Source organism: Monodelphis domestica, chromosome 2 (assembly GCF_027887165.1).
Source record: "Monodelphis domestica isolate mMonDom1 chromosome 2, mMonDom1.pri, whole genome shotgun sequence".
In the NCBI taxonomy this organism is placed as follows: Eukaryota; Metazoa; Chordata; class Mammalia; order Didelphimorphia; family Didelphidae; genus Monodelphis; species Monodelphis domestica.
In genome coordinates, this window is record NC_077228.1 from 66,264,916 (window position 1) to 66,290,768 (window position 25,853).

General features: G+C 34.8%; 1 protein-coding gene across 10 annotated transcripts in view; it reads left to right on the plus strand.

Annotated features, from left to right (window-relative positions):
* The window catches only part of LOC130457098 (protein PRRC2C-like), a 96,576-nt gene that overhangs the window by 59,418 nt on the left and 11,305 nt on the right, over positions 1-25,853 (plus strand). For 6 of the 10 annotated variants that reach the window (XM_056815526.1, XM_056815534.1, XM_056815530.1 and 3 more), the window contains 12 exons: positions 2,121-2,329; positions 5,922-6,076; positions 6,253-6,622; positions 7,045-7,130; positions 8,405-8,593; positions 8,787-9,038; positions 9,977-10,069; positions 13,865-13,966; positions 18,299-18,500; positions 23,374-23,577; positions 24,633-24,754; positions 25,521-25,657. In XM_056815526.1, the coding sequence (XP_056671504.1) occupies positions 2,121-2,329; positions 5,922-6,076; positions 6,253-6,622; positions 7,045-7,130; positions 8,405-8,593; positions 8,787-9,038; positions 9,977-10,069; positions 13,865-13,966; positions 18,299-18,500; positions 23,374-23,577; positions 24,633-24,754; positions 25,521-25,657 (2,121 nt within the window). The remainder of the gene's footprint in view (positions 1-2,120; positions 2,330-5,921; positions 6,077-6,252; positions 6,623-7,044; positions 7,131-8,404; positions 8,594-8,786; positions 9,039-9,976; positions 10,070-13,864; positions 13,967-18,298; positions 18,501-23,373; positions 23,578-24,632; positions 24,755-25,520; positions 25,658-25,853) is intronic. The other 4 variants (XM_056815528.1, XM_056815531.1, XM_056815535.1 and 1 more) reach the window with 2 other exon arrangements.

A 25,853-nucleotide genomic window follows, 5' to 3' on the forward strand; every position in this document is an offset into this window, starting at 1 on the left:
CCTTTAAAATATTTTTCCATGGTTACATGATTCATGATCCCCTGCTCTTGACAAGCAGTTCCACTGGGTTATACATGTGTCGTTGTTCAAAACCTATTCCAATGTTACTTATATTTGTAATAGAGTGATCATTTGAAGTCCAAATCCCCAATCATATACCCATCGAAACATGTTATTAATCATGTCTTTTTCTTCTGCAACTCCCACATTCTTTCTCTGAATTTGGATAGTGTTCTTTCTTATAAGTCCCTGGATCACTGCATTACTGCTAGTAGAAAAGTCCATTACATTTGATTGTGCCACAATTTATCAATATCTGTACAATGTTCCCCTGGTTCTCCTTTTGCTCTATATCAGTTCCTGGAGGTCTTTCCAGTTCACATGGAATTCCTCCAGTTCATTATTCCTTTCAGCACAATAATATTCCTTCACCATCAGAGGCCACAATTTGTTCAACTATTCCCTAATCGATGGACACACACCCTCATTTTCCAATTTTTTGCCGCCAGAAAGATCGCAACTATAAATGTTTTTGAACAAGTCTTTTTCCTTATCTCTTTGGAGTACAAACCCAACAATCATATGGCTGGGTCAAAGGGTAGGCATTCTTTTAAAGCCCTTTGTGCATAGATCCAAATTGCCCTCCAGAATGGTTGGTCCAATTCACAACTCCACCAGCAATGTATTAGTGTTCCGATTTTGCGACATCCCCTTCAACATTTTTCACTTTTGTTTTACTGCTATATTGGTTAGTCTGCTAGGTATAAGGTGGTATCTCAGAGTTGTTTTAATTTGCATATGTGCTCATTGATAGTTTTGACTTCTTCATGTGAAAACTGACTATTCATGTCCCTGCTGATCTTAATTTTAAATGACATTTTGGAGGTTTGCATTTATTAGTGCTAAAAGGTTCTGTTAGTTGAAGTTAGGGAACAGACAGCTCCCAGTTTTTTGTGGTGGAAGGAATGGTTTCATTTTATTCTACCTCTCAAACTCTTAGTTCTATTTTACATGCTGCTTGTTATTATGACTTCTGTTCCTTTTACCTCTGCTTCTTTATCCTGGCACTTGCACCTTTTTACCCAATCTTGATTCAGAGAACACGACTTTTCTATGGGGTTGTTTTGGCCTTCCTCAGTCCCTTGAGACTGTTATTTTCATCCAACAAATACCCATCCTTTGGCAATCTCTGTCCTCTGTGTCTTTCTATTCAATACCAAGTTACAATGCACTGCCCAAGAAAATCATTAAATTTCATTAAAATGAAAGTATATTTGTTGTTGTAACATTGTTCTAACAACAATGTTAAATGTAGGCAACATAATCTGCTTCATTTCTAAGACTCATTGTTGGATGGATTAGACACTTGCTTATTTTTATAGGGCATTTATAAACATTAAGGCACGTGTCTCCACATATCCCTTGAAATGAAGACATTTCAAGATAAAATACGGCATTTTGAATGACAGTGTGTCCTTGCTGTTTCAATTTTTAAAAAAAATCTTTTTTCTCTTTTCTTTAAATGAAGATCTAAATGGTTTGTCTTCTTAAAATAGCAGGTCAGTTATTCCAGGACCAATAATTTTTTCTGAGACATAATGACTGTATATTTGGACAAGTCACTTAAACTTTCAGTGCCCTGAGGCAGTTTTCTGGGTAGTTGCTGAGAGCTTTATCAGTAGAGGGAAATGTTGGTAGCTCTATCAATTAAGTCACAAATTGAGGTACTCTACCCTACTTCCAATTATTAATCAAAGGAAATTAAAACCATTCAACATTATTTACAAACCCCTAATTTTATAGGTGAAGGAACTATGTGCACTTTAAAAAGTTGTGGACTTATAGGGTGCTGATTTAGTGATTACAAAAAATATAACCTAGATTTTCTGACTCCGGTTAAATATTCTTTACACACAAAAAAATTAAGCATTTCAAATCCTGATATTCTTTTCTACTTGGGATATGATGCCAATTTTTAAAATAATTTTTTTCAAATACATGTAGAAACAATTTTTGGTAATTGTAATCTTGACATCTTATGATTAAAATTCTCTATATATCATTTATTTCCAGCTCTATGGAAGTACAGGTATATTAACATAAATTATTTTCTTTTACAGTCCATTTGAAGAGTCATCTGTGGGCATGGCTGGTGTTGATCCTGCCAATGGCAGCTCAGTACATCATCAGGATGGAGGTCCAAATGGTACTGGACAAAAGAACCCCAAAGATGTCAGTGGGAAAAAAAGAGAAGAACCTAAACCTGGTCCTAAGAAACCCAAAGAAAAAGTAGATGCCCTGTCTCAGTTTGATCTCAACAACTATGCAAGTATGTCTATAAGTTTTTTATTAGCCATATATAAGTTTTTTATTAGCCATATTTCACATCAGCCAAGGCAACAGTGAACAACCATCACATTTAGCTTTGTTAATGTACTAATTTTTGTTGCCTTCTACAAGTGGGAGGAAACTTATGATGCAAGCAGAAACTTTACCATCTGATTACCACATGAATCAACCTTGCTACAGCAGAATTTTTTCTTGATTTTAATTAGAAGTTAAATTATAAGTTTAGGAAAAACAGATGAATAATTATCAAAACCCTGGCTTAGCTAAAAGTCTTTCTCCTACAAATATATAAGCAGAAAGACAGTCCCTGCTCTCTAAAGATATTCAGTTTTTATGATGAAAGATAACACATGAAAGGAAATTTAGGAGGGCTGAATGGTACTGGTAGAGAGAGGAATAATAGAGAAAGTCTGCAGTGTAACCTGGAGATTGAAGAATAAGGTATAAGGAAACTGAAAGATATGAAATCGGGATCTGCTAAAGGAATTTGGTTGTCAAAATACATTTCAGAAGTGTGGGTAATAGCAAGGTCAAGAATGCAATTATCCCCATATATGACTGTTAAGGGCTTGGAGGGTTCACAAAATAGTAGAGAAATTCAGTGAGAAGGGGTTAAAGAAATGACTACTTTTGAAGAATGGACTGGCAAAGTCCAACTTGGGCGGGGGGGGGGGGGGGGGGGGAGGCTTGCTATTCTATTTCATAGAGCTAAAAAGAGGTCAGAGGATGATAAAATCAGTTTTTAGGTTATATAAAACTGAATAGATGTAAAAAGGAAAACAAAAATCTTAAACTTTCTGTAATGAAATTTCCTTCATCAATGCAATTGTGATACTTAATAGATAGAATATTCAGTACCAAAAGAGGGGGAAAACAACCAACTGAATTAGAGTAAGTGTATACAGCTTGGGTCAGTATCTGGTGTCCACAGTTTTGGGAGTACTAAAAGAGTAAAGAATACTTTCCACCCAAAGACAATTGAGAAGTTTTAAATTTCTAATCGATATAACTACTTTCCAGCTCTTTAAGATCTTTTTTTTTTTTTTTTAAATTAAAACCTTTGCCTTCCATCTTGGAGTCAATACTGTGTATTGGCTCCAAGGCAGAAGAGTGGTAAGGGCTAGGCAATGGGGGTTAAGTGACTTGCCCAGGGTCACACAGCTGGGAAGTGTCTTGAGGTCAGATTTGAACCCAGGACCTCCCATTACTAGGCCTGGCTCTCAATCCACTGAGCTACCCAGCTGCCCCCTCTTTAAGATCTTTTAACAATATCCTGCACATACTGAAAGCATTTTCAGTAAAGATGCAAAAATGGAACAGATCAACGTTCACAAATGATGTTCTATAACAGGCCAAATTTTTTTTTGTTTGTTTTAAAGCACTTGAATCTATAAAAGAAAATAATTATTATTAGCTTCCTTTAAAAATGGAATAATTCATGACTTTTAAACTAATCATAATTATCAAAACTAGGGTGTACCTCCTTACCACCTCAGCCAGTTTTTGCTTCTGGTTTTCGTAGTGGTTAATCATCTCATGGAAGAAATTATTGCCCTATAAGTTCTTTTTGAAGGTGTAGAGCAAATTCTTAATGAATTTCCTAAGGGAAATCATGCTTTGGAAACAGTTTCTGTTATTTATGGTGATAATATATATAGGTTACCACCTATTCCTCCCAAACATTTCTTTGGAATCCCTGTCAGAATATAGATTATTGAGCTTTTGTGCTAAGAAGGTTCTTCTGTTAGATCTCTTTAAGTCATTAATATGGCTTAAAAATCCTCCTTATATATATTTTCTTTAAAAATTTACAAATATTGTCTTAGTTTTACACTTATTAGTTTTGAAATCCCTCCATCTACATAGTCCTGAACCTATCTTTTCCTGCCTATCTTTTGTGCTTCTCCATGCCCTCTCATGTAGCATACCAGGCATGTTAGCATCTTAGAAGTATGGCTGATGTATTGATATTGTATTATTCATTTACCAGACACATGATCAGATCAGTTAATGATCATTGTATAGAAGTTACAGTCCAAAGGGCAAGAGAATTCCTGAGTGGCCACAGGGGCCTAGCTCACACCTTGTCTCTTTCCTCGCGATGCTGTCGCCCCCATGCTTCCTATTAATCCTCTGGCACTCTTTTGTCCATAGCAGGCATAAAGGAGTTGTTACTCCCCACGTGTTTTCTTATTCCTCATATTTCCCATTAATTCTCTGGCACCCTTGTCAGTGGGAAATATTCACGGAGATCGCACCACTCCCCATGTGTTTTAACTTTTTGTCTCTGAGTCTTTATTATTCACCGATTTCCTTCAGTCTCCCTTCCCCTTCTCAGGTTATTACCCACAGGTAAAAATATATAGGGACCGCGGGCCGGTCCTTATATCTCACAAGCTCACCAGACCCACCTATTGTGCTAAAAAGATTTAACCCCAACCACTCATTCCATTTGGTCTTTCCTTTGTGGATGGTCAGACCATAAAAGTCTTCCAGAAAATTAAAGAGAACTTTGTCATCTGGACAACCTTCCTATCCATAATCTTTGGGCAGTCTCATGGCAAGTATCTTTTGAGTAAACATCTCCCTGTTTATTGTCTCACCTTCAGTTTCAAATATGGATGGAGAGACATGACAACTTTATTGATAGAACTCCTTGTAGGCAGCATTTTATTCAATCAGTTGATAGTTATTTGTTAAGCACTTACTAATTGCCAGGTTCTGTGCTGAGCCCAAATACATGGGGGTGTGGGGTGGGGGGAGATATTCCCTACCCTAGAAGGAACTTGATTTAAATTCAAATCCAGCCTTTGACATTTATTAGCTCAATCATTTAACAAGTCATTTAGCTCAATGATTGCCTCAATTTCTTCATCTATGAAAAAATAATGTCTATCCCCAGGGTTGTTGTAGGGTTTTCTTGGCAAAGATATTGGAATTTCTTTTGCCATTTCTTTCTCCATCTCATCTTATAGATAAGAATCATTTAGTGACTTGCCCAAGATTACACAGGCAGTAAAAGTCTTAAGACCTTTCAGTTCATTCATGGTCTAATCTAGGTGCTTATCCCTTTTTCTCTTGAATACTAAACAGCGCATGTTAGGATCTGGGTGTGATAGTATGGATTTGTCTCTAGATGAGAGAGGTATTCATTACAAAAATCTGCTGATATTTTTCATTTTTCTTCTATTTCTTTTCCTTTTATATTTAACCTTAAGTGGGTCATAGGATGTTTGCTTATTTGTATGCCTAACATTTACCTTAAGTTCTGAAAGGCATTAAGGTGACCCATCCAAGCAAATAATTTGGGTTTTTTTGTCCTTAATATAAAATCCTTACAGAGAATATTCAGCTATTTTAAATAACAATCTTTAGTCTGTATGGAGTTTAATCTTTAGGGAGTTTCCTTATTGGATGTTCCCATTACTAATAAATCACAGGTGTGATTCAAAAATAGCTTTGGTCTTGTGGTTTGCTAACAAATGACTGTTCCACCATGGGTATTATGGGGAGGAAGAAGTAAGCACCAACATTCTTAAATACATCTAAAGCACTGTCTTCTTTAACTGCAGGTGTTGTAATAATTGATGACCATCCTGAAGTGACTGTGGTTGAAGACCCTCAGTCAAATTTAAATGATGATGGTTTCACTGAAGTGGTTTCAAAAAAACAACAGAAACGCTTACAAGATGAAGAACGTAGAAAGAAGGAAGAACAAACTATACAGGTTTGAAGTTTTTTTAATTTTTAAATAAGAATTTTACCCAAAGTATCATGTAAATGGAACAATTTTTGAAACTATGTCTGTTTGCTATATTAAATATATATTGAGAAGTAGAGAAGTTCTTTAGCTCTTGAATGGACAATTTAAAAACTTATAATGAATTTCATATTTTTTTTTAGGTGTGGAACAAAAAGACTTCAAATGAAAAAGGAAGAAATCAGAATTCTAAGCTTCCTCCAAGATTTGCTAAAAAGCAGCAACAGGCTGCAGTAGGCCAACAACCACAAACTGCAACCCCACCCCCAGTTCAGGGTCTGGCACAGGCTCAAGTCCCTGCTCAGGTTCAGACACAGACAACAACACAGAATCCTAACCAGTCACCACCATCAGTCCAGTCACAAGTCCAAACAACAAATGCAACCAATGGCACAGACTATGTAGCAACAGGAAAGTCTATCCAGCATACACAATCTCATGGTCCTCTAGGGGCAGAGTTATGGGAAAACAAAGTAGCTCCTACACCTGTTCTCAATGATATTTCTAAGAAATGTAAGTGTGACTCTGATTCTTTATTTGGGATTACAAAGGATTGGAATACTTTTTGTGCAGCAAAGTTGATGGGTTATGTTTTTGTTTCTCATTAAGGACCTTTTTGTTCTTTTTTACTTGTCCAGAATTATGAGTTCTCTTCATTAGCTAAAGTGAATGAGAGATCATAAGTATTTTTCCCAAGCCCAAATGTTTTATTAAATTGTCATTTACCTACATCAATTTTGATAAAAAGTAATTTTATGAACTCAAATGCTTAAAATAATCATTTGTCCAGGCGTGTTAAGCTCATTACAGCATTATATAAACAGTGAAACGTGTAAATTCTTTTAATGAACTAAAGAAAAAGTAAAGAAACTTTTCAAAAGGTGATTTTGATTATTGAGAATTAAAATTCATACTTTCTGGCTTCTGATTTTCAGTGGGACCTATTAGTCCACCCCAGCCGCCTTCAGTAAGTGCATGGAATAAGCCTTTAACATCTTTTGGATCATCTACATCACCAGAGGTAGGAATTATTTCAAATAATAAAATCATAATATGGCTTGGTCCTATGATTTTATCCACAGAGCACTATCTGGTTTTAGATTTTGCCTGCATATTTTCCTTTTAAAATCTTAGATATTAACATATCTGATATTTGTTCTCTCAAATACATGTATAAAGAACAATGTCATAGAATTTAATCTGTATCGATCAATCAAATTTGAATTTGATAGATTATGTTAAACATAAGTCTAATGTAGATTTTTGGTAAAAATTTTCATCATAGTATAGAGATAGGTTTTCTTGTATATGTGTCAATCCATGGTTTAAGCATTCACTACAGATTTTCACAACTAAACTGGCACATATCTGAATTTCATCATTTCACATTTATTCTTTAATATTTGCCATGGCAGATCTCATGGCATCTTTTATTATTTATAGCAGTTTTCCTGAATAAACAATAATTTGATCAGGTTCTTAATTAAAAATTCATGTGGATTCTGAGTCCAGTATTCTTTCCAACACAGACTGCTATACAATCAGAATATATAATTAAACCTAGGACAGTTGTTATATGGCTTCTTTAGTTGACAGTCTTCTTTAATTGACAGGAATTGTTCTCTGATATGGATTCTCACTCACATCAGCAAGCTGAGAATCAAGTCTTGAAACTTGTTTCCACTCTCACAAATCACACCCTCATTCAAGTGTTCTTCAACTATCTCCCCATCTATTTTAACAGCCTCCTTTTTGCTCTCCATTTTTCCTCTCTGCAAACTATTTTCAGCATGTGGTTTCAGTATTCCTAAAGTATAGATCTAATAACCGTGCCACTCCACTGCCCAAGAAGTTTCATTGATTTTCCAGTTCCTTTAAAGATAAACTCCTTTACTTGGCATTTTGAGCCTTTCTCAGACTGACTCCATATGGCATATACATTCATTCCTCCCATCCTCAATACACACAAAATATGATTTAGCCAAATTGGCCTCTGTCTGTGACTTGGCATATAGTGTTCCTTAATGCGGAGTATTTTTCTCCTGCTTCCACCTTTAAGTGCTACCTCTCACTTGCCTTTCATGATTCCTCTAGTTGTCAGTGTATCATTCTATTCCTATTGTACATTTTTGCTTGTAACCCATACTGATCTAACATAGATATGGATGTCTCCCAGTATAAATAAGCTCCTTGAGGATAAGAACTATCTCGCTTTTGTATTTTATGTTCAGTGCTTGGCATATAATTGCTTGTTGATTGATTGGCTGCTTTGAGATGTGTTTGTATCTTTTCTAGGGAACAAAGAATGGCCAAGAAAGTGGTGTTGAAATTGGGATTGATAGCATTCAGTTTGGTGCTCCAGCTTCAAATGGCAATGAAAATGAAGTTATTCCAGTACTTACCGAAAAGCCTCCTGACAAATTACCTGAACCCAAAGAACAACGGCAAAAGCAACCGCGGGCAGGGCCAATTAAAGCCCAGAAGGTAGAACTGTTAATTCCCAATTCTGTAGTTTATTTTGCTGCCAAATTTTGGAGAAAATTAAAAAGATAGTATTTCTCAAAAGTGAATAGAAGGTGGGCTTTAAGTTATATGCTTTTTAATATATTAAAAGGAACATTTTCATGAATACCTCTCAGCGGGGAATATTTTCTAATCCCCAAACTCTTGAATTTAGCTTCCAGATTTGAGTCCAGTAGAGAACAAAGAGCACAAACCTGGTCCCATCGGAAAAGAGCGTTCTTTAAAAAATAGAAAAGTGAAGGATGTTCAACAGGCAGAGCCTGAGGGACAGGAAAAGTCCAGTCCACCTTCAGTCAGAAATCCTGATGCTGTTACCACAAAGGAAACCAAAACAGTTACAGAAATGAGTTCTGAAATAGGCACAATGATATCTGTTACTGCCCCAGAATTTGGTGCTAATGCAAAGGTAAGCAAGATACAGTGTTTAGAAATTTAATTGACACATGTATCAAAAATGACAAGGAGGATAGAAATACAACTGATTTTGTATTTAACTGGGGATTTCTATACTATTAGTCATTTAATGAGTACTTAGCACCTATTTTATGCTAGGTGTTCCTGGGAATACTTGTTAAAGTTCCTGTTGTTATATGATCTCAGTCAAGACTCAAACCTAAGCTACTTACTTCTGCCTAAACGTCTTTTTATTTTTATTTTTTTAACCCTTTACTTTTGTCAATACTGTTTGTTAATTCCAACCTAGAAAAGTGGAAAGGGCTAGACAACTGGGGTTAAATGGCTTGCCCAGAGTCACCCAGTCCAAGGCCAGAATTAAGTCCAGGATCTTCTACAGGACTGGCTCTCAATCCACTGATTGAGATCCACTGGTGTTAGTTAATCTCTTACAGGATATATAAAAAAGAACATGGGGGAAAGCGGTAGCATTTAGTCTCATATACCTGATTATTTGTAGGTGGTTGTTTTGAAAATGCTACAATTATTTTGTTCTGTTAGCCATATAATTCTACTCATGAAAAGGGACTGTGTCTTAATAGATTGTAAAATACATATTTATTTTTATAATCTCTAAATTTTGTTGATTCTGCTTGATAAGAGTCTTAGCAAGCTATTGGTTCTTTTCAAAATATTAATTAGCATACTGTGCCTTAGTGGTTACCATTGTTCTATTCCTAAAAGGATCATGTTGAACCTTTTGGGTTTCTTTATGTAATTGTTCACAGGTAGTTCTCTTTGAAATGAGTGGACTTATTATGATTCTTTTCACTCTGGTGTTTTCAAAATTAATGTTAGTACTAGAACTTGGATAAGTCTTTAAGAAAAGACATGGTTATTTGGTTTTGTTTTGTTTTTCAGTATGTTTTTCTGTCACTTATTCCTTCACAGGAGTCTGTAACAGACTATACTACTCCTTCTTCTTCTCTGCCTAATACTGTGGCCACTAGTAATACCAAGATGGAAGAGACATTGGTTACTAATGTAAGTTATTTATTCTGTTTATGGCAGTTTTGGAAATAGCCACATCACACAATTTCAGAATTTTAATTTTTTTTTTACATGTACTTAATAGATGATTCAGATGAAAGGTTTCTCTTATATCATCTGAATACCCAAATAGCTTTTAATCTCAAATTTGAATTTATGGTACTTGTCCTTATTTTTATGATTACTAATTATTGATCACTGAATTATCTGCCTTTGATTAAAGCTGAGGGGGGAAAAAATTATTCCTTTCCCGAAATCAAACAGTGTGTGTGTCAAGTACCATCTTACTGCAATAATGGAAATTCATTAATTTGAACTAACTGGAGGGGAGGAAGGACTTTAATGATGATAGTGTTATTTATTTATATGTATATAGTGCATATTACATTGGATGAATATTTGATTAACTTAATAGCATCTTTGAAAGTGCCCAGAAATCTTTAAGAATTGTTGGAGGATCTCAGAAGTCATCCTGTTGAACCCACAACCAAATATGAATTCTCTTATCTTTCCCATTCCTTTTTTATCATACTTATCAATGGCAAGTCTTCATAAAACTTCTGCTTGATGGCCTTAAGTGAAGAGAAAATTCTTATTCCCAACTCATTTCTCCTCTAGAATAGTTCTAATTATTAAGTTCAACTCTTTTTTTGTTCCTAAATCTGTAACTTAACAGCCATTGCTCTAATACTTTCCTCTGGGAGACAAGTAGTCACTCCATCTTTTTTCCAAGTTAAATTATCTGATTCCTTAATCAAGTATCATCTCTCTCTCTCTCTCTCTCTCTCTCTCTCTCCCACCCACCCACCCCCAACTTTAAAACATCCTGGCCTCCTCTGTCTTCCTTCTGGTCTTATCTTGTCAGTTTCTTGGCTTAAAATGTAGCAGCAAGAATGGAATGTAATACTACTTCAGTCTGACTAGGACAAAATCAACTCTCTTGTTCTGGACACAGTTCACTTACATCCTCCAAATGTTTTTCACAAAAGATTTTCTATCCATGCCTTCCCTAGTTTGTAACACCTTCTGTAGGTGGTGTTCTTTTTTAAACTAAGATATAAGTATTGATATTTTATCTCTGTTAAATTTCATTGTCTTAAGTTCAGTCCATTATTCTTTAATTAGGTCTAATTAGATCTAATAAAATTAGATCTTGAATTCAAATCTAATATTTAGGAGTAGACAGTAAAACAACTAAGAATTTATCATCAAATAGTTCATCGTTCTGGCTAACAATATTAAAACTACATATGGACCCTGGGCAAGTCATTTAACCTCCATTGTCTAACGATTACCTCTCTTCTGCCATGGATCCAATACATAGTATGGATTCTAGGATGGAAGGAAAAGGTTTCAAAAAGAAAGACAGAAAACTAACTCTCTCTCTCTCTCTCTCTCTCTCTCTCTCTCTCTGTGTGTGTATATATATTTATGTGTGTATGTGTATATATAAAATCATTTAAGTTAATAATTCATGGTATTTTAGAATTGAGAGGTAATTTAGAGATCCTCTCGCCTAATCCCTTTATTTTACAGATAGGCAAGTCTAGATCCATAGAGACTAACTTGCCCAATGTTGAACCAAATTATAGAGTCATTTGAATGCCTAGGAATTGGGTTTTGTTTTGACAATAAATGTAGAATTGTCAAATTATAATATTGTGACCCAAAGTCTCACTTTCTGTGTCAGAGCTGAGACTAGAGCACATATTTCAGGATTGCCAATTTACTACTCTTAATACAACTTTTAAAAGTTCTGTGAAATGAATATAAATTTACTGTACACATTCTGCAAAGGATTCTACTAGTGTCTGTTAGATAAAATTATTCGTTTTAGCACATAAATATTTATTGACTTGGAACTGTTAAAAATTGAAAATTGTGAAAGTTTCTAATCTGGTCAAAACATCAAAGGCAATAGTGTCCATGAAATTATATTTTAGAAGTAGAGTGAATCTTGAAGATCCACTCCAATCTAATTCTTTCCCCACCCAAACCCTCCTTCAACTTCTCCCTCCTTTGTCTTGAGTGACAATGAGATGTCCAGAGGTTCTCTTTGCTTATTGATTGGTAGAAATATTTAATTGACTAATATGAAGAACATTTAAATATTGATTGGTAGATTCCCCTAGATTCCATTCCTACTGCCCACATTCAGGATTATGCTTCTAAAACTGATGGAATAAATTAAAATAGTATAAAGGAAACTATTGAGGACTGCCTTTTTCTTGAAGTAATGTGAACTAGATCAGCACAATTGTTTGAATTTCCATGCCTTTTTGTAGTCAAATTTGAAATGTGTTTTAAGCTATGTTATTTATACTTGTATTTTTATGATAGCTTTTCTGTTAAATTTCCCTCTGGAAAAATGAGGTGGTTTGTGAATTTTTAAGGATAGGGATGGCAGAACCTATAATAGTTTCCTATTAGAACCTAATTAGATTCCTATTTTAATGATATATATATTGCTGCCAATTAGGAGATGAGATTCCAGAAAGCATATTTGTTAAGCTTGCATGGTAATATAGATTCCAAGTTCAGTGTGAAAACAGCAAGCTCTGTTTTCGGGAGTATTGTAAATGATAACCAGGTCAAAATAATATGGCAGGTTGAACAATGACTTGAGATTTTGTTAGGGACCTTTGACAAATATCACATGTTGGGATGAGTTTTGGTTTTTGGTTTTGTTTTTTTGTGTGTGTGAGGGGGGAACCTGTGAGCATTGTGGTTCTTGTCTAGTTGCTGCTTTTTGATTCTATTTTATTTTTGTTAGAATAAGTATTTCACTGAATCAAGGATTTTGTATTTTTTTAAATGTCAGAAATTTGGCATTGATTTGTATTAAATGATCACAATTGTTTCATATTCGTTATGTGGTAAATGAATGCGTGTAATATTTTGGTGAATGTTTTGTTTATAGGAAAAAGTTTTAAAAGTTTCATGAAATTCTTATCTTCTTGGGTGGTCTATATATTAATTTATTAAATATATTTTTGAAATTCAATATCACATCCTTTTTCATGAAGCAACAGTTACTTATGATTTTTATAGCATTCTCACCAGCCCACCCAAATTCCCAAATTGTGCATCAAAAACAAAACAGTACAAAAGAACTTGTAGAGAAGGAAGTGGATGCTTGTCCTTCCATTACCCTTTCCTGGCTTTGTTTTTATTTCTGTTTTATAAAGGAAAGATTGAATATTTCTTGTATCTCTAATCCCTTTTGATGGGAAATGTAATTGTTTTCTGACAGTGTATTCAAATTCTAGTACAACAAAACAATAAGAACATGGGAACAATCCTTTGAGTTTCACTCAGTTATACTGAAATTTATGTTTGTCTTCACAGTAATTTAATGGATCTATGTTTTCCTCTACTGTTGCTACTTTCTGAGTGTAATTATGAGAAAAGAAGCTTCAAAGACATAACCAGGCTTAAATTTTTGCTATTTCTAACCTATAATTTGGGACATGTGCATTCATATATAAAAATCCACTGTAGCTAGGATGTGTATTTGGGGAGGAAATTGTTTTTTTAGAGAATGTAGTATCTATTGGGGATTAACTCTTTATATTGATTTTTCTTATATTAAGGTGGATACTAATTAGTCTTTTATAGAGTTTAGGATTGTGTGGAACACCTATGGAAATGCAATATTACACATTGACCTTTTATGGTCAAGCCCTAAGAAAAGAACCTAAATCCTCAGCACCACTTGAGCTTTTTTCTTTAATGGGGCTTTTATGGTAGCCTTAGTTAGATTGTGATGTATGTTGCCTGCCTTTTCAGGTGCCCCTGCCCAACACCCTTCCCCTCCCTAAGAGGGAGACTTTACAACAGAGCTCCAGCCTAACTCCAGCTCCTCCCACTACTTTCAACCTCACCTTTAAGGTATGTACAATGTCCATCTAAGGGTCCTTATTACTTGCATGCAGGGGGAAGGAAGCTGATGGTGATTCTCTTTGTATACTTAGAGCCTTGGGGGTGGGGTGGGGAGGTAGTGTTCAAGAATAATAAAACAGAAGGGGAAGAAGCTTCAAGCTTCAATTATAGTAATTTCCATTGCCACTTTCTTAGCATTGCCCATTTTCCCTCATTTTCTGAGTCAAGCCTTAGCTTCAGGACTAAAGGTCATCTACTTTAAAATATAGGACAGCATGTGTGCTATTCAATAGGATTCATTAAATATATGTAGCAGAAATAAATAGGTTTCCTTGGTGCTTTGTTCAAATGAACAATGAATTAAGATGTTCATTACTAGCTCTTCCATGTTATCATTTGTGTGTATTATGTAAAAGTTGTTTAAAGTTGGTTTTGTGTTTTTTTGTTGTTGTTGTTGTTGTTTTTAAGATGGAAAAGTAGCACATAGATTGAGCTTTTACTATTTGATTGTATTATAATTCTTTGAATAAGAGTACTCAAAGAGTGAAATAATGATAGTAGATTTGGGTTTGTTTTATTCTTAAAGTGATAGTGTTATGAGTTAGGCTAAAGATTTGTGGCAGTATGATTACTTTTAGATTAATGAGTCTAATGAGAGATCATTAAAACAGATTCTTACCTTAGGATCAGCCTATAGGAAAAGAGTTAATAAGAAATGCAGCATTGGACTTTTTCAAGTTGTATTATCTTCTGGAAGTTGGTGACGGGCTGTTTTTTAATCACACGAAATTAAAGCTTAATAGTACTTCCTGATGCTGTTGATGATTGACAACAAATCTTTTGATTTATTTATTTTACTTGGAGAAAAAAGGCTATGGCAAAGAAAATATAGAATATATATGTCTATATTGTGAATATAGACACAAAGAATGTCCTGAATAACAGACTGCTTTACCAAGAGATAAATAGTACCTCATTTAATAAAAATGAAAATGCTACCAATCTAATTTGCCATTTTAATGCTATACCATTCAAACTATAACAAGGATACTTTTTAGAACTTGATAAAATAATAGTAAAATTCATTTGGATTGACAGAATATCTAGAATGTCAGGTATAATGAAAAGATGGAGGGGGGAAAGCACTTCCTAAAGCAGGAATCAAAATTTTCTGGTTTTGGATATAATGTACAGGAAGAGGAACTACTACAGACACAGGGGAGAATCAGGCAGGGAACTCAATAATTCAGTGTTCAATGAGTTAGAAATCATTAAATTACTTCGAAAAGAATTCCCTTTTAGATAAAAATTCCTGGGAAAACTGGTAATTTAGCAGAAATTAAATTTGGATCAATACTTTATTTCATATTCTACTTGTTCAAAATGGATGCATGGCCTTAATGTTTAAGATCATTCCATAAAAAATTAGAAGAGAAGCAGAATGTATATGTTCCACCTCTGAACAAGGAGAAATATTCTTAACCAAAAAAGAGACAAATGACTTTGATTAAATAAGATTGAAGTTTCTGTACAACAATTAATGGGACCTAGGATAAAAAAGAATCAAATGAGAAAATTCCTTTTTTATCAATTTTCTCTGATTATATAAGCACAAAAGCTATTCACCCAGTAGTAACTAAGTGATTTAAGAGATAAGAACCAAGTTCTTGGAAAGAGAAAAGATTGACTTGGGGTGGGGGAAATAAGGTAAGCACACCAGTGCATTCTTGTTAGCCACATAAATAAGTTCCATCCAGTATTTTGGAAAGCAGTTTGAAATTATGCAAATCAGCTAACTTAAAGGTACACCCTTTTTGACCTAGAGATTACACTACAAGGTAAGGAGGTCATTGATAAGGAAAAAGATATTATGTGATACCTAAAAATCTTGAGAATATTGTGCTGTAAGAAATAATTACAGAGAAGTATGGAAAGATCTATGTGAAATAAGAGTAAATACACAGGTCAATAAATAGCATATGCAAGGATTACATGTAAATGGAAAGAGCAAAATAACCCCCATCAAAAGTGAATGTTGAAAATACAGAGAAAAAGCAGAACCCAAAGAAGAGACATGTAAAAACACTTTTCTCTGTCTCTCTTTCTGTCTCTCTGTCTCTGTCTCTCCCCCCCCCCCCAATATTGTACAATGTGGTAACTGCATATTTGCCATGAAATTTTTCAATATATTGATCAATTTTTTTCTTTTTTATTATATGGTATAAAATATTTCTTTTCCCCTTTACACAGTTGGGAAATTTAAGTGATTAAAAAACAAAAGATAAAAATATTTTTAAATGAACTTTCAGTGAACATAAAGATATCTAGAAGCATCCTGGTCAAAAGTTTCTGTTAGTCTTCAAGTACTGGTTCTTAGACTTATTTTCGTACTTGATAGCTTCTTAAAAAAAAAACAATTCCATCTTGGAGTCAGTACTCTGTATTAGTTCCAAGACAGAAGAGTAATAAAGGGAGTTAAGTGACTTGCCCAGGGTCACACAGCTAGAAAGTATCTAAAGCCAGATTTTAACTAGGACCTCCTGTCTTGAGGCCTGGCTTACAATTCACTGAGCCACCTAGCTCCCCACCCCCCTTTATTAACTTTTTTTAACATGGTGGTAATGGTCCTATAATTCCACAAAGTCTAAACCCTGATAGCAATTTATTTAGAGAAGTGTGTGAAGCTTTGATACTGTATTTTTAAAGCTCACAGGTTCTTATTTTCACATTTTAATCCTGCCTCAAATCTCTTTTAGTATCACAATATCTTCAGCTCTTAGCTATCAGACCCCCCATTTCTACATCTTTACTCTTCCCTTAGAATGTTTACAACTCCCATGGTAACTGTCTTACTGTGTTTGTTTTCACATTTATATTTAGCATTTGCTAAACTCATTATCAGATGAATTGTTTTTCAGAAATCTCCTTCCTACTTTTGCTTTAATCCATTTTCCTTCTACTCTAAGCTAAGAGGAAATTTAATATTTTAAAAAGGAGTACTGATTGAAACCAAATCAAGGATTATCCTGTATCTTTGACTATAACTGGTCTGGGTATTATTAACAAGATATCTGGTGTAAGGACAATCCAAAAGTTAATTCAATCATTGTTAATATATTATGTGTGCTATTTTTGAGCCCTGAAATATCACTCAGGTGTTTCAGTTCCAATCTTCTTGACCACACACATTTAATTAAATATACTGTATATGAGCTTAATAAAATCATTTAATAAATGACATCTTTTAGCTTTTAAAGAAATACTTTTTCAGTAAATACAAATATACAAGCCTTAAAGTTCAATGCACCGGACATTTAAATTCCCTTGCATAAAAACAAGTAAAAGCTAAATCTCAGAACCAATCTCTGGAATGAAAAGGGAAATGGTGCTTATTTTATTGAAATAATATTTCATGTTGATCTCAGCATTAACTATAGATACGTAGCCTTTTTCTACCTTACTGTTTTCCCTGCAGTTTTTGACAAATATTGGGTTTTTGTCCCAAAAGCTACCTTTATTACCTCTTAATGCCTCTATTCAGATAACAGATTTCTGGCAGCCATGATAATAATAGTTTATATTCACCTTGGATCTGAAAGTTGCAAAACAAACTTCTAGTGTAAGCATGGCAATCATTGTTCCTCTACTCTGTGTGTGTGTGTGTGGGGGGTGATAGTGAACTCAAGTCTTCATCAAATATAGAGATTTTTCAACTATATCAATCTGTCCTATGCAACATCTTCTTACAAGGGGAGGAAAGTGTATGATCTCTGTTAAAATTATGCCAACTGAGAATTTCACAAATAATTGTGGTGTCTTGGTTTTCTACTTATCTCAGTCCTTTTACCAAATTACAATCCTTTAATCTTAAAGAGTTTATCTAATATATATTAGATCTCCCCTTTTCCTAGGTTTCAGACCATTAGGAACATCAAGTCTAGCTTTTAACCTAGCCACATTATTTAATGGCAATGGGAATAGGAAACATTCTGCAGTTTTTATGGGAAGGGATGATAACTTGACAACATTAAGTGAAAAGAGCTCTGATTTTGCCATCTTTCTTTCCCAGGTACTCAAACCAGTGATTCTTTGTAAATATCTTGCTGCTTCTCAAAGCAATTCAGAAAACCATTTCTGAAGCTTTATTTGGATCAAATTATCTCTTTGACACGATGAAAAGGGGGGAAGGGGTGAAGAAAAACCTAGGCTTTATAAAATTAGATGAATTTTTGAAGGCCTTCCCTGAAAATGTATTCTGCATATGCTGTATACTTATTTTCCATTATATTAGTGAATCTTTATATTCTAGAGTATTATGAAAATTGTCCCTTTTAATTACAGATGGAATCTGCACGCAAAGCATGGGAAAACTCTCCAAATGTGAGAGAGAAAGGGTCACCAGCAACTTCCACAGCAGCTCCTATTGCAAGTGGAGCTGGTAGTAGTGCCAGTGTACCAAGCACTGGTAATTACAACTCCTTCTCAAGTGCATCAGTGCCTCCTATTCCTGTTGCATCTGTCACTCCTACAACTTCATTATCAGGTAGAAGATTTTTATATTCATCTTAACTTTTTCCCTTTCATTTTTGATCCATTATATAATAGAGAAAAGAGTTACTCTTGCAGACCAACATAGTTGTGACATAGGGACTATATAGTAGTACACTTAGGATTTTTTGCCCATTAATTCTTTTGTATAAGTTATATAGAGATTTTAATGGAGATTTGGTATGGAAATATATTTGTGTTATTAATTAATAGTGTTTCTGTGCTGTTTATTTTAGACTGACTACAATAAATGGCCCAAATTCTTCTATTTTGAATCTAACTTAATCAACTATTTTAAGTTAGCTTGAGTAACTGGCATTGGTAGGCAATTTGTAATCCATCCTACTTGAGATCATTTGGGATCATATGACTAGAGCTCTCCTACATTAGATACATGAAAATATTTTTCCTACATTTTTCTTTATTTTATATGCTTTAGAATTTATATGCTTTAGAATATTTTTCCATGGTTACAACTAATGTTCTTTCCCTCTCCTCCTCCCACCCCTCTCCTGTACCTGACACGCTGTTCCACTGGGTTTAATGTGTCGTTGATCAAGACCTATTTCCATATTATTAATATTTGCACTAGGGTGATCTTTTAGAGTCTATATCCCCATCGACCCATGTGATCAGGCAGTTGTTTTTCTTCTGTGTTTCTTTTTCCCACAGTTCTTCCTCTGGATGTGGATAGTGTTCTTTCTCCTAAGTCCCTTTGAATAGTTCTGGATCATTGCATTGCTGGTAGTAGAGAAGTCCATTACATTCAGTTGTGTCTCTGTGTACAATATTCTCCTGATTTTGCTCCTTGCACTCTGCATCAATTCATGGAGGTTGTTCTACTTCACATACAATTCCTCCAGTTCGTTGTTTCTTTGAGCACAATAGTATTCCATCACCAACAGATATCACAATTTGTTCAACCATTCCCCAATCCAAGGGCATCCCCTCATTTTCCAGTTTTTTGCCACCACAAAGAGTACAGCTATGAATATTCTTGTACAAATCTTTTTCCTTATTATCTCTTTGGGGTACAAGCCCAGCAATGCTATATCTTGATCAAACGGTTTGGCGCGCTTTTGGCATAGTTCCAAATTGCCTTTCAGAATGGTTGGATCAATTCACAACTCCACCAGCAATGCATTAATGTCAAAATTTTGCCACATCCCCTCCAACATTACTTTCCTTTGCTGTCATGTTAGCCAATCTGCTAGGTGTGAGGTGATACCTCAGAGTTGTTTTGATTTGCATCTCTCTGATTATAAGAGATTTAGAACACTTTTTCATGTGCTTATTAATAGTTTTGATTTATTTATCTGAAAATTGCCTATTCATTTCCCTTGCCCATTTATCAATTGGGGAATGCCTTGATTTTTTTTTTTGGTACAATTGATTTACCTCCTTATAAATTTGAGTGATTAGACCTTTGTCAGAGGTTTTTATTATAAAGATTGTTTCCCAATTTATTGCTTCCCTTCTAATTTTGATTGCATTGGTTTATACAAAAAAATTTAATTTAATGTAATCAAAATTATTTATTTTGCATTGTGTAACTTTTTCTAACTCTTACTTGGTCTTAAAAATCTTTCCTTTCCCAAATATCTGATAGGTATACTATTCTGTGTTCACCTAATTTACTTATAGTTTCCTTCTTTATATTCAAGTCATTCACCCATTCTAAGTTTATCTTAGTGTAGGGTGTGAGATGTTGATTTAAACCTAATCTCTCCCATACTGTTTTCCCAGCAGTTTTTGACAAATATTGGGTTTTTGTCCCCAAAACTGGGATCTTTGGGTTTATCATAGACTATCTTGCTGAGGTCACTTACCCCAAGTCAATTCCACTAATCCTCCCTTCTGTCTCTTAGCCAGTACCATATTGTTTTCATGACCACTGCTTTATAGTACAGTTTTAAGACCTGATACTGCTAGGCCACCTTCCTTAACACTTTTTTTCATTATTTCCCTTGATATTCTTGAGCTTTTGTTCTTCCAAATAAACTTTGCTGTTGTTTTTTATAATTCAGTGAAAAAGTTTTTGGTAGTTTGATGGGTACGATACTAAATAAGTAAATTAGTTTGGGTAGGATTGTTGTTTTTATTATATTTGCTCGTCCTACCCATAAGCAATTAATGTTTTTCCAATTATTTATGTCTAGTTTTAATTGTGTGGAGAGTGTTTTGTAGTTGTGTTCATATAATTCCTGTGTTTGTCTTGGCAAATAGATTCCTAAGTATTTTATATTTTCTGTGGTGATTTTTAAAGGGAATTTCTCTTTCTAACTCTTTCTGCCAGGATGAGTTTGAAGTATATAGAAATGCTGATGATTTGTGTGCTAAAGTTGTTGATTATTTTGACTAGCTTTTTGGTTGATTCTCTAGGATTCTTTAAGTAGACCATCATATCATCTGCAAAGAGTGATAGCTTGTTCTCTTCATTGCCTATTTTAATACCTTCAATTTCTTTTTCTTCTAATTGCTACTGCTAGTGTTAGTACAATGTTAAATAATAGAGGTGATAATGGGCACCCTTGTTTTATTAAGGGTAAAATTAGGAGTTATTGACTGAATATATTACACTAGTGGTCGCCAGGGATTAATTCAATCCCAATAAAATGCTCAAGTCAGTTTGGGATTTTTATGGTGGTTTAATTACAATAGAAGGAAGGAGTTAAGAAGAAGAGAGAGGAAAAAGGGTCTAAGTTTTTCTCTGGCTTAGCCTAAGCCAAAGGAAGTTCGGGGAACTCAGCCACAAAGCCTGCTAGATCCTGTGTAATCCTGATTGGTGCTCCTTGATATTTGAATTGTCTCTTTCTGGCTTCTTGTAATATTTTCTCCTTAGCTTGGTAGCTTTTGAATGTGGCAATTATGTAAGTTCCTGGGTGTTGTCTTTTGAGGATTTAGTGTACTGCGTAATCTATGAACTCTTTCAATGTCTATTTTGCCCTCTTGTTGCAGAACCTCAGGGCAGTTTTTTTTTTTTTTTTGATAATTTCTTGTAGTATAATGTCAAAGTTTCTGTTTGTTTACAGGTTTTCAGGTAGGCCTGTGACTCTCAAATTAACTCTCCGAGATCTGTTTTCCAGGTCAACCACCCTCTCAATGAAATAATTCACATTTCTTTCTGTCATTCTTCTGACTTTGCTTTAGTAATTCTTTCTGTCTTGTGAGATCATTGGCTTCTACTTGCCCAATTCTAGTTTTTAATGACTTGTTTTCAGCTAAGATCTTTTGATTTTCCTTTTCAGTTTGGTCTATCCTACTTTTCATGGCTTCATTTCTGGTCTTCAACTTGCTTATTATTTCATTTGATTTTGGGGCTTCAATTTCCAAGTGGGAGATCCTCTCTTAAACTGTCATTTTCTTTTTGAAATATTTCTCCCTTTTCTTGTCACATCTCTTCCATTCTTCTCACAATCTCAGATTTAAAGTCTTCAAGAACTTGTGACCCATTTTTTTTTAAAGGTTTGGATATGTTGTCATTTTCTGCTGTCTCTTTGGTTATTTTTTTTTCTGCATAAAAGTTATCATGGGTTAAGGTTTTCTTGGTTGTTTTGGTGTTTGTGGATTTTAGTTTCTCAGAGTTGGCAGCCATTGCTTTGTTCCTTCCTGGTTAGATGTCTAAATGAGGAATGTGGGTGATCTTTGTTTGGGGCTCTTGAGAGGTTTTTGCCCTGAAGATATTTTCCCAGGCCTCAGCAGTGCCCTGCTGCTCTTTGTGGCAGGTCCAGATTGTAGGCAAGTCTCTATTGAATGCTAGAGAAATTTTTACCTACAGGCTATTTTTTGGGTCTCTGGTGTTTTGCTTTAAGCCTCTCCTCTTTGTCCAAGCTCTGTACCCTATCTCCAGGTTTCCTCAGCCTCCAGGGTTCCCTAGTCTTGCTATTCTTATGGACAGGTCCAGCTGCTGAGAACTTTAAGATTGACTCTCAGAGGTCTGGGTGTGGAGGGAAGTTTCTGTATTGAGCACTGGAGAGATTTTTGCCCGAGGCCTTTTTTCCATTCTTTGTGGTGTTTTGCATGTACCTTCCTCTCTCCCCAAGCTCTGCACTCTATCTCAGTGTTTCCTCAGCTTCCCAGTGTTCTGAGTCTAGTTTCTCTTAGTGGTAAGTCTATGTTGGCCTCAGCCAGCCTCCCTCCTAGAACTTACAAGTTTATCCAGTGCTAGCTCAGACTCTGGAAAGGTAGGTGAAGTGGGGAAAGTGCTGAACTTGCCCCTTGGTGGGGGAAATTTCACCCCCTTTTAGTGTGGAAATGCCCTAACTTTGCCTACCTTACATGCTGTGCCCTACCTGGAACTCCTTCTCTCATTTGACTTGGGTTTTGTTATTTTGAGCTACTGTGTCTCGATTGGTGGAGAGGAGGAGAACCCTGTTTTTACTCTGGAGCCATCTTGACCTGAAAATGGACCTACATTTTTCTTAAATTTTGACATTCCTGTGCTTTTCCTCATTTGAAAGAAAAAATCTCATACTCCCTAGTTATTGAATCTAGAATTAATTGTGTTAATTTCTTGCCACATATACCCTTCATCATTCTCAACAGGCATTCTGTAATTATGACTTTTATGGGAGAGTTTTGTCCTACCTTCAAAGTGTTTTATTTTGGTGACAGTGATGAAACAGAAAATCCTTCAGTATATGCCAGTTTTCAATTACTTGTTATACAGAAATTTTTCCTCGTGTTTTATCGAACCTTTTAAATTCTGCCAAGAGTACTGTTTTCCATTTCCTGTGTTGGTCCATGTGGAAAATTACATGAAAAATCACTTGCCTTGTGACCTTTCTCCAAAGTTTGTGTTTTAGTGAGAGTTATTGTAAAATATATCCTAAATTCTATTTTACCTTTACTTCCTCTCTCTGTCCTAGGAGCTGGTACATATACTACCTCGTCTTTGAGTACTAAATCTGCAACCACCTCAGACCCTCCCAACATTTGCAAAGTAAAGCCTCAACAGCTACAGACCAGCAGCCTGCCTTCTGCTAGTCATTTCTCTCAGCTGAGCTGCATGCCTTCCCTTATTGCCCAACAGCAGCAAAGTCCACAAGTCTATGTGTCTCAATCTGCAGCAGGTAATAATATATATAGGATTGAATTTAAGTCATAAAGATGTATTTTCCCTATTAAAAGGTTTATTTAGTAAGTAATGCCAATTTTATTGGACATCAAATTCTGGCTTATATGGAGCATTGCATATATTTTATGTTTGCCAAGACAAAAAAAGTTAATGGTAAATGGCTTTTGGTCGTGATTGGGATAAACAATTCAGTCACCTATTTAGTAAGGTAAGAGATTTAAGACTCCTGACAATGGCACTTGGTTATAAATGGTATCATAAATTCTTTATAGGCCTCTTGGAAGATAATCACTTGTATAATTTTTTTAGTACAGTTACTTTATTTTTATTTTATTTTATTTTTTAATCCCATACCGTCCAACTTAGAATCAACACTATGTATTGGTTCCAAAGCAGAAGAGCGGTATGGGCTAGGCAGTGACTTGCCCAAGGTCACCCAATTAGGAAGTATCTGACGCCAGATTTGAACCCCAACTAGCTACCCCCATGGTTACCTTATTTTAGAATGTAGTAGGATGAAAATCCAACTCTTGTGTCTTGAAGATTTTAAGATTTTTTTAAAGATCTAGTTGTTAACTGAATCTTTGAAGATATGCTATCTTATTGTCATAGCTAATAGTTTTTATTTGTCTGTGTTCTCTGTCTGGCACATAGTAGGTATCTATTAAATGTTTTATCAATTGGTTTTGTCCTAAAAGGAGTGATTCATAGGTTGGAACTACCTTTTTTGAATTGTGCCTTTTACATTTCAAAGAACTGATAATTCTTTAATATAGTAGTCAATTAATAAATGCTTATTGATTGTTATATTACTTTAAGAACTTAGGATTTATTTTGACTGTAGTGTGGTGCAGCAAAAAACTAGGCTGAGTTGCAGAAACTGAAATCTAGCAGACCCTGTCATAGCTTTTGTGACCTTCAACAAGTTTAAATAAAATGAGACTTTGAACCAGATAGTTTTGAGGTCCCATTTCAACTCTGACATTTTATGAAACTATAAGGGGGGGGGGGTCAAAAAAATCTAAAACTAAATCTTAAACTTTTCCTGAGGACCTGCAGCACAGATCCCAGCTTTTTATATGGATACAAGTCACTTATTTAATACCCAGCATGCACGATTGGCCCCAGCATCTTTGGCTCAGCAACAAGGATTTCAACCCGGACTTTCTCAGGTAATTTGGAATACATTATGAAAAGTGCATACACTTTTAAAAATTTTGTTAAACTAGCATTTAACTATGTTGTTGTGTCATTTTTGTCATTGATTATGGTAATTTTGGAATAAATATTTTACTTCATTGAATCTATGAGCTCAGTGGCCAGCATTCAACTGATAAATTATCTATCCTTACCCCTTTCTGTGTGTCTCATGCTTGTGTTCCCAAATAAATACACCAGAGATTCCCCTTTGGATATTTTAATATTCTGTGGGTTACACTATAATCCCTGTGCTGACTGCCTCTTCACCCCTCAGGGTTACTGCAATCATATGTTCACTTGTACAACTCAAAGGGTTCGTGAAGACACTTTTAATGTTTAGAAAAACAATTGGTGAAATGCAAGTTTTAATCTTATTTTGAACAGTTTTCTTTAGGATTAAATCTGTAATTTATACTATACTATAGTATAGTAACTGCAAGTTCCAGTTGTAAAAAATGGATCTTCTGGTTGTTATAATAAAAGGTTTAGTTTACTGGATAAGGTGGTATGTCAGTAAAATTATGGAGTGGGTTATGGGAGCAAAAACAGGGTGTGAAAGAGAGAGAAACTATGTTAGAGAAGGGACAACAGGTTCTCTTCTCTCCCCCCCCCCCCCCCCATTTTCTTCATTTTTTTTCTTTTTGGCTTTTTAAAACTGATTTTAGTTTCGTGAAAGTTTTTTTTGTTTTGTTTTTGTTTTTAACTCCTATTTTTGTTTGTTTATCTGTTTTATTAAAGCCTACTTCAGTTCAACAGATTCCAATCCCTATCTATGCACCTCTACAAGGACAGCATCAAGCTCAGTTGAGTTTGGGGGCAGGACCTGCTGTTTCACAAGCTCAGGAATTATTTAATTCTCCTCTTCAACCATACAGGTAAATGTATTAAAAATGACTTTTAATGTTAAACAATATAAATTTCTTTAACTTGCTATAAAAAAGTAGAATTATAGACTTGATTACAACTCACAATTCTTGTTTTGAGGTATACATAATGCTATCCTTACAACAACCTTCTGAAGTAGGCAATACAAATATTAGATGGAGAAAAGGAGACTTAATTTATGTAGTA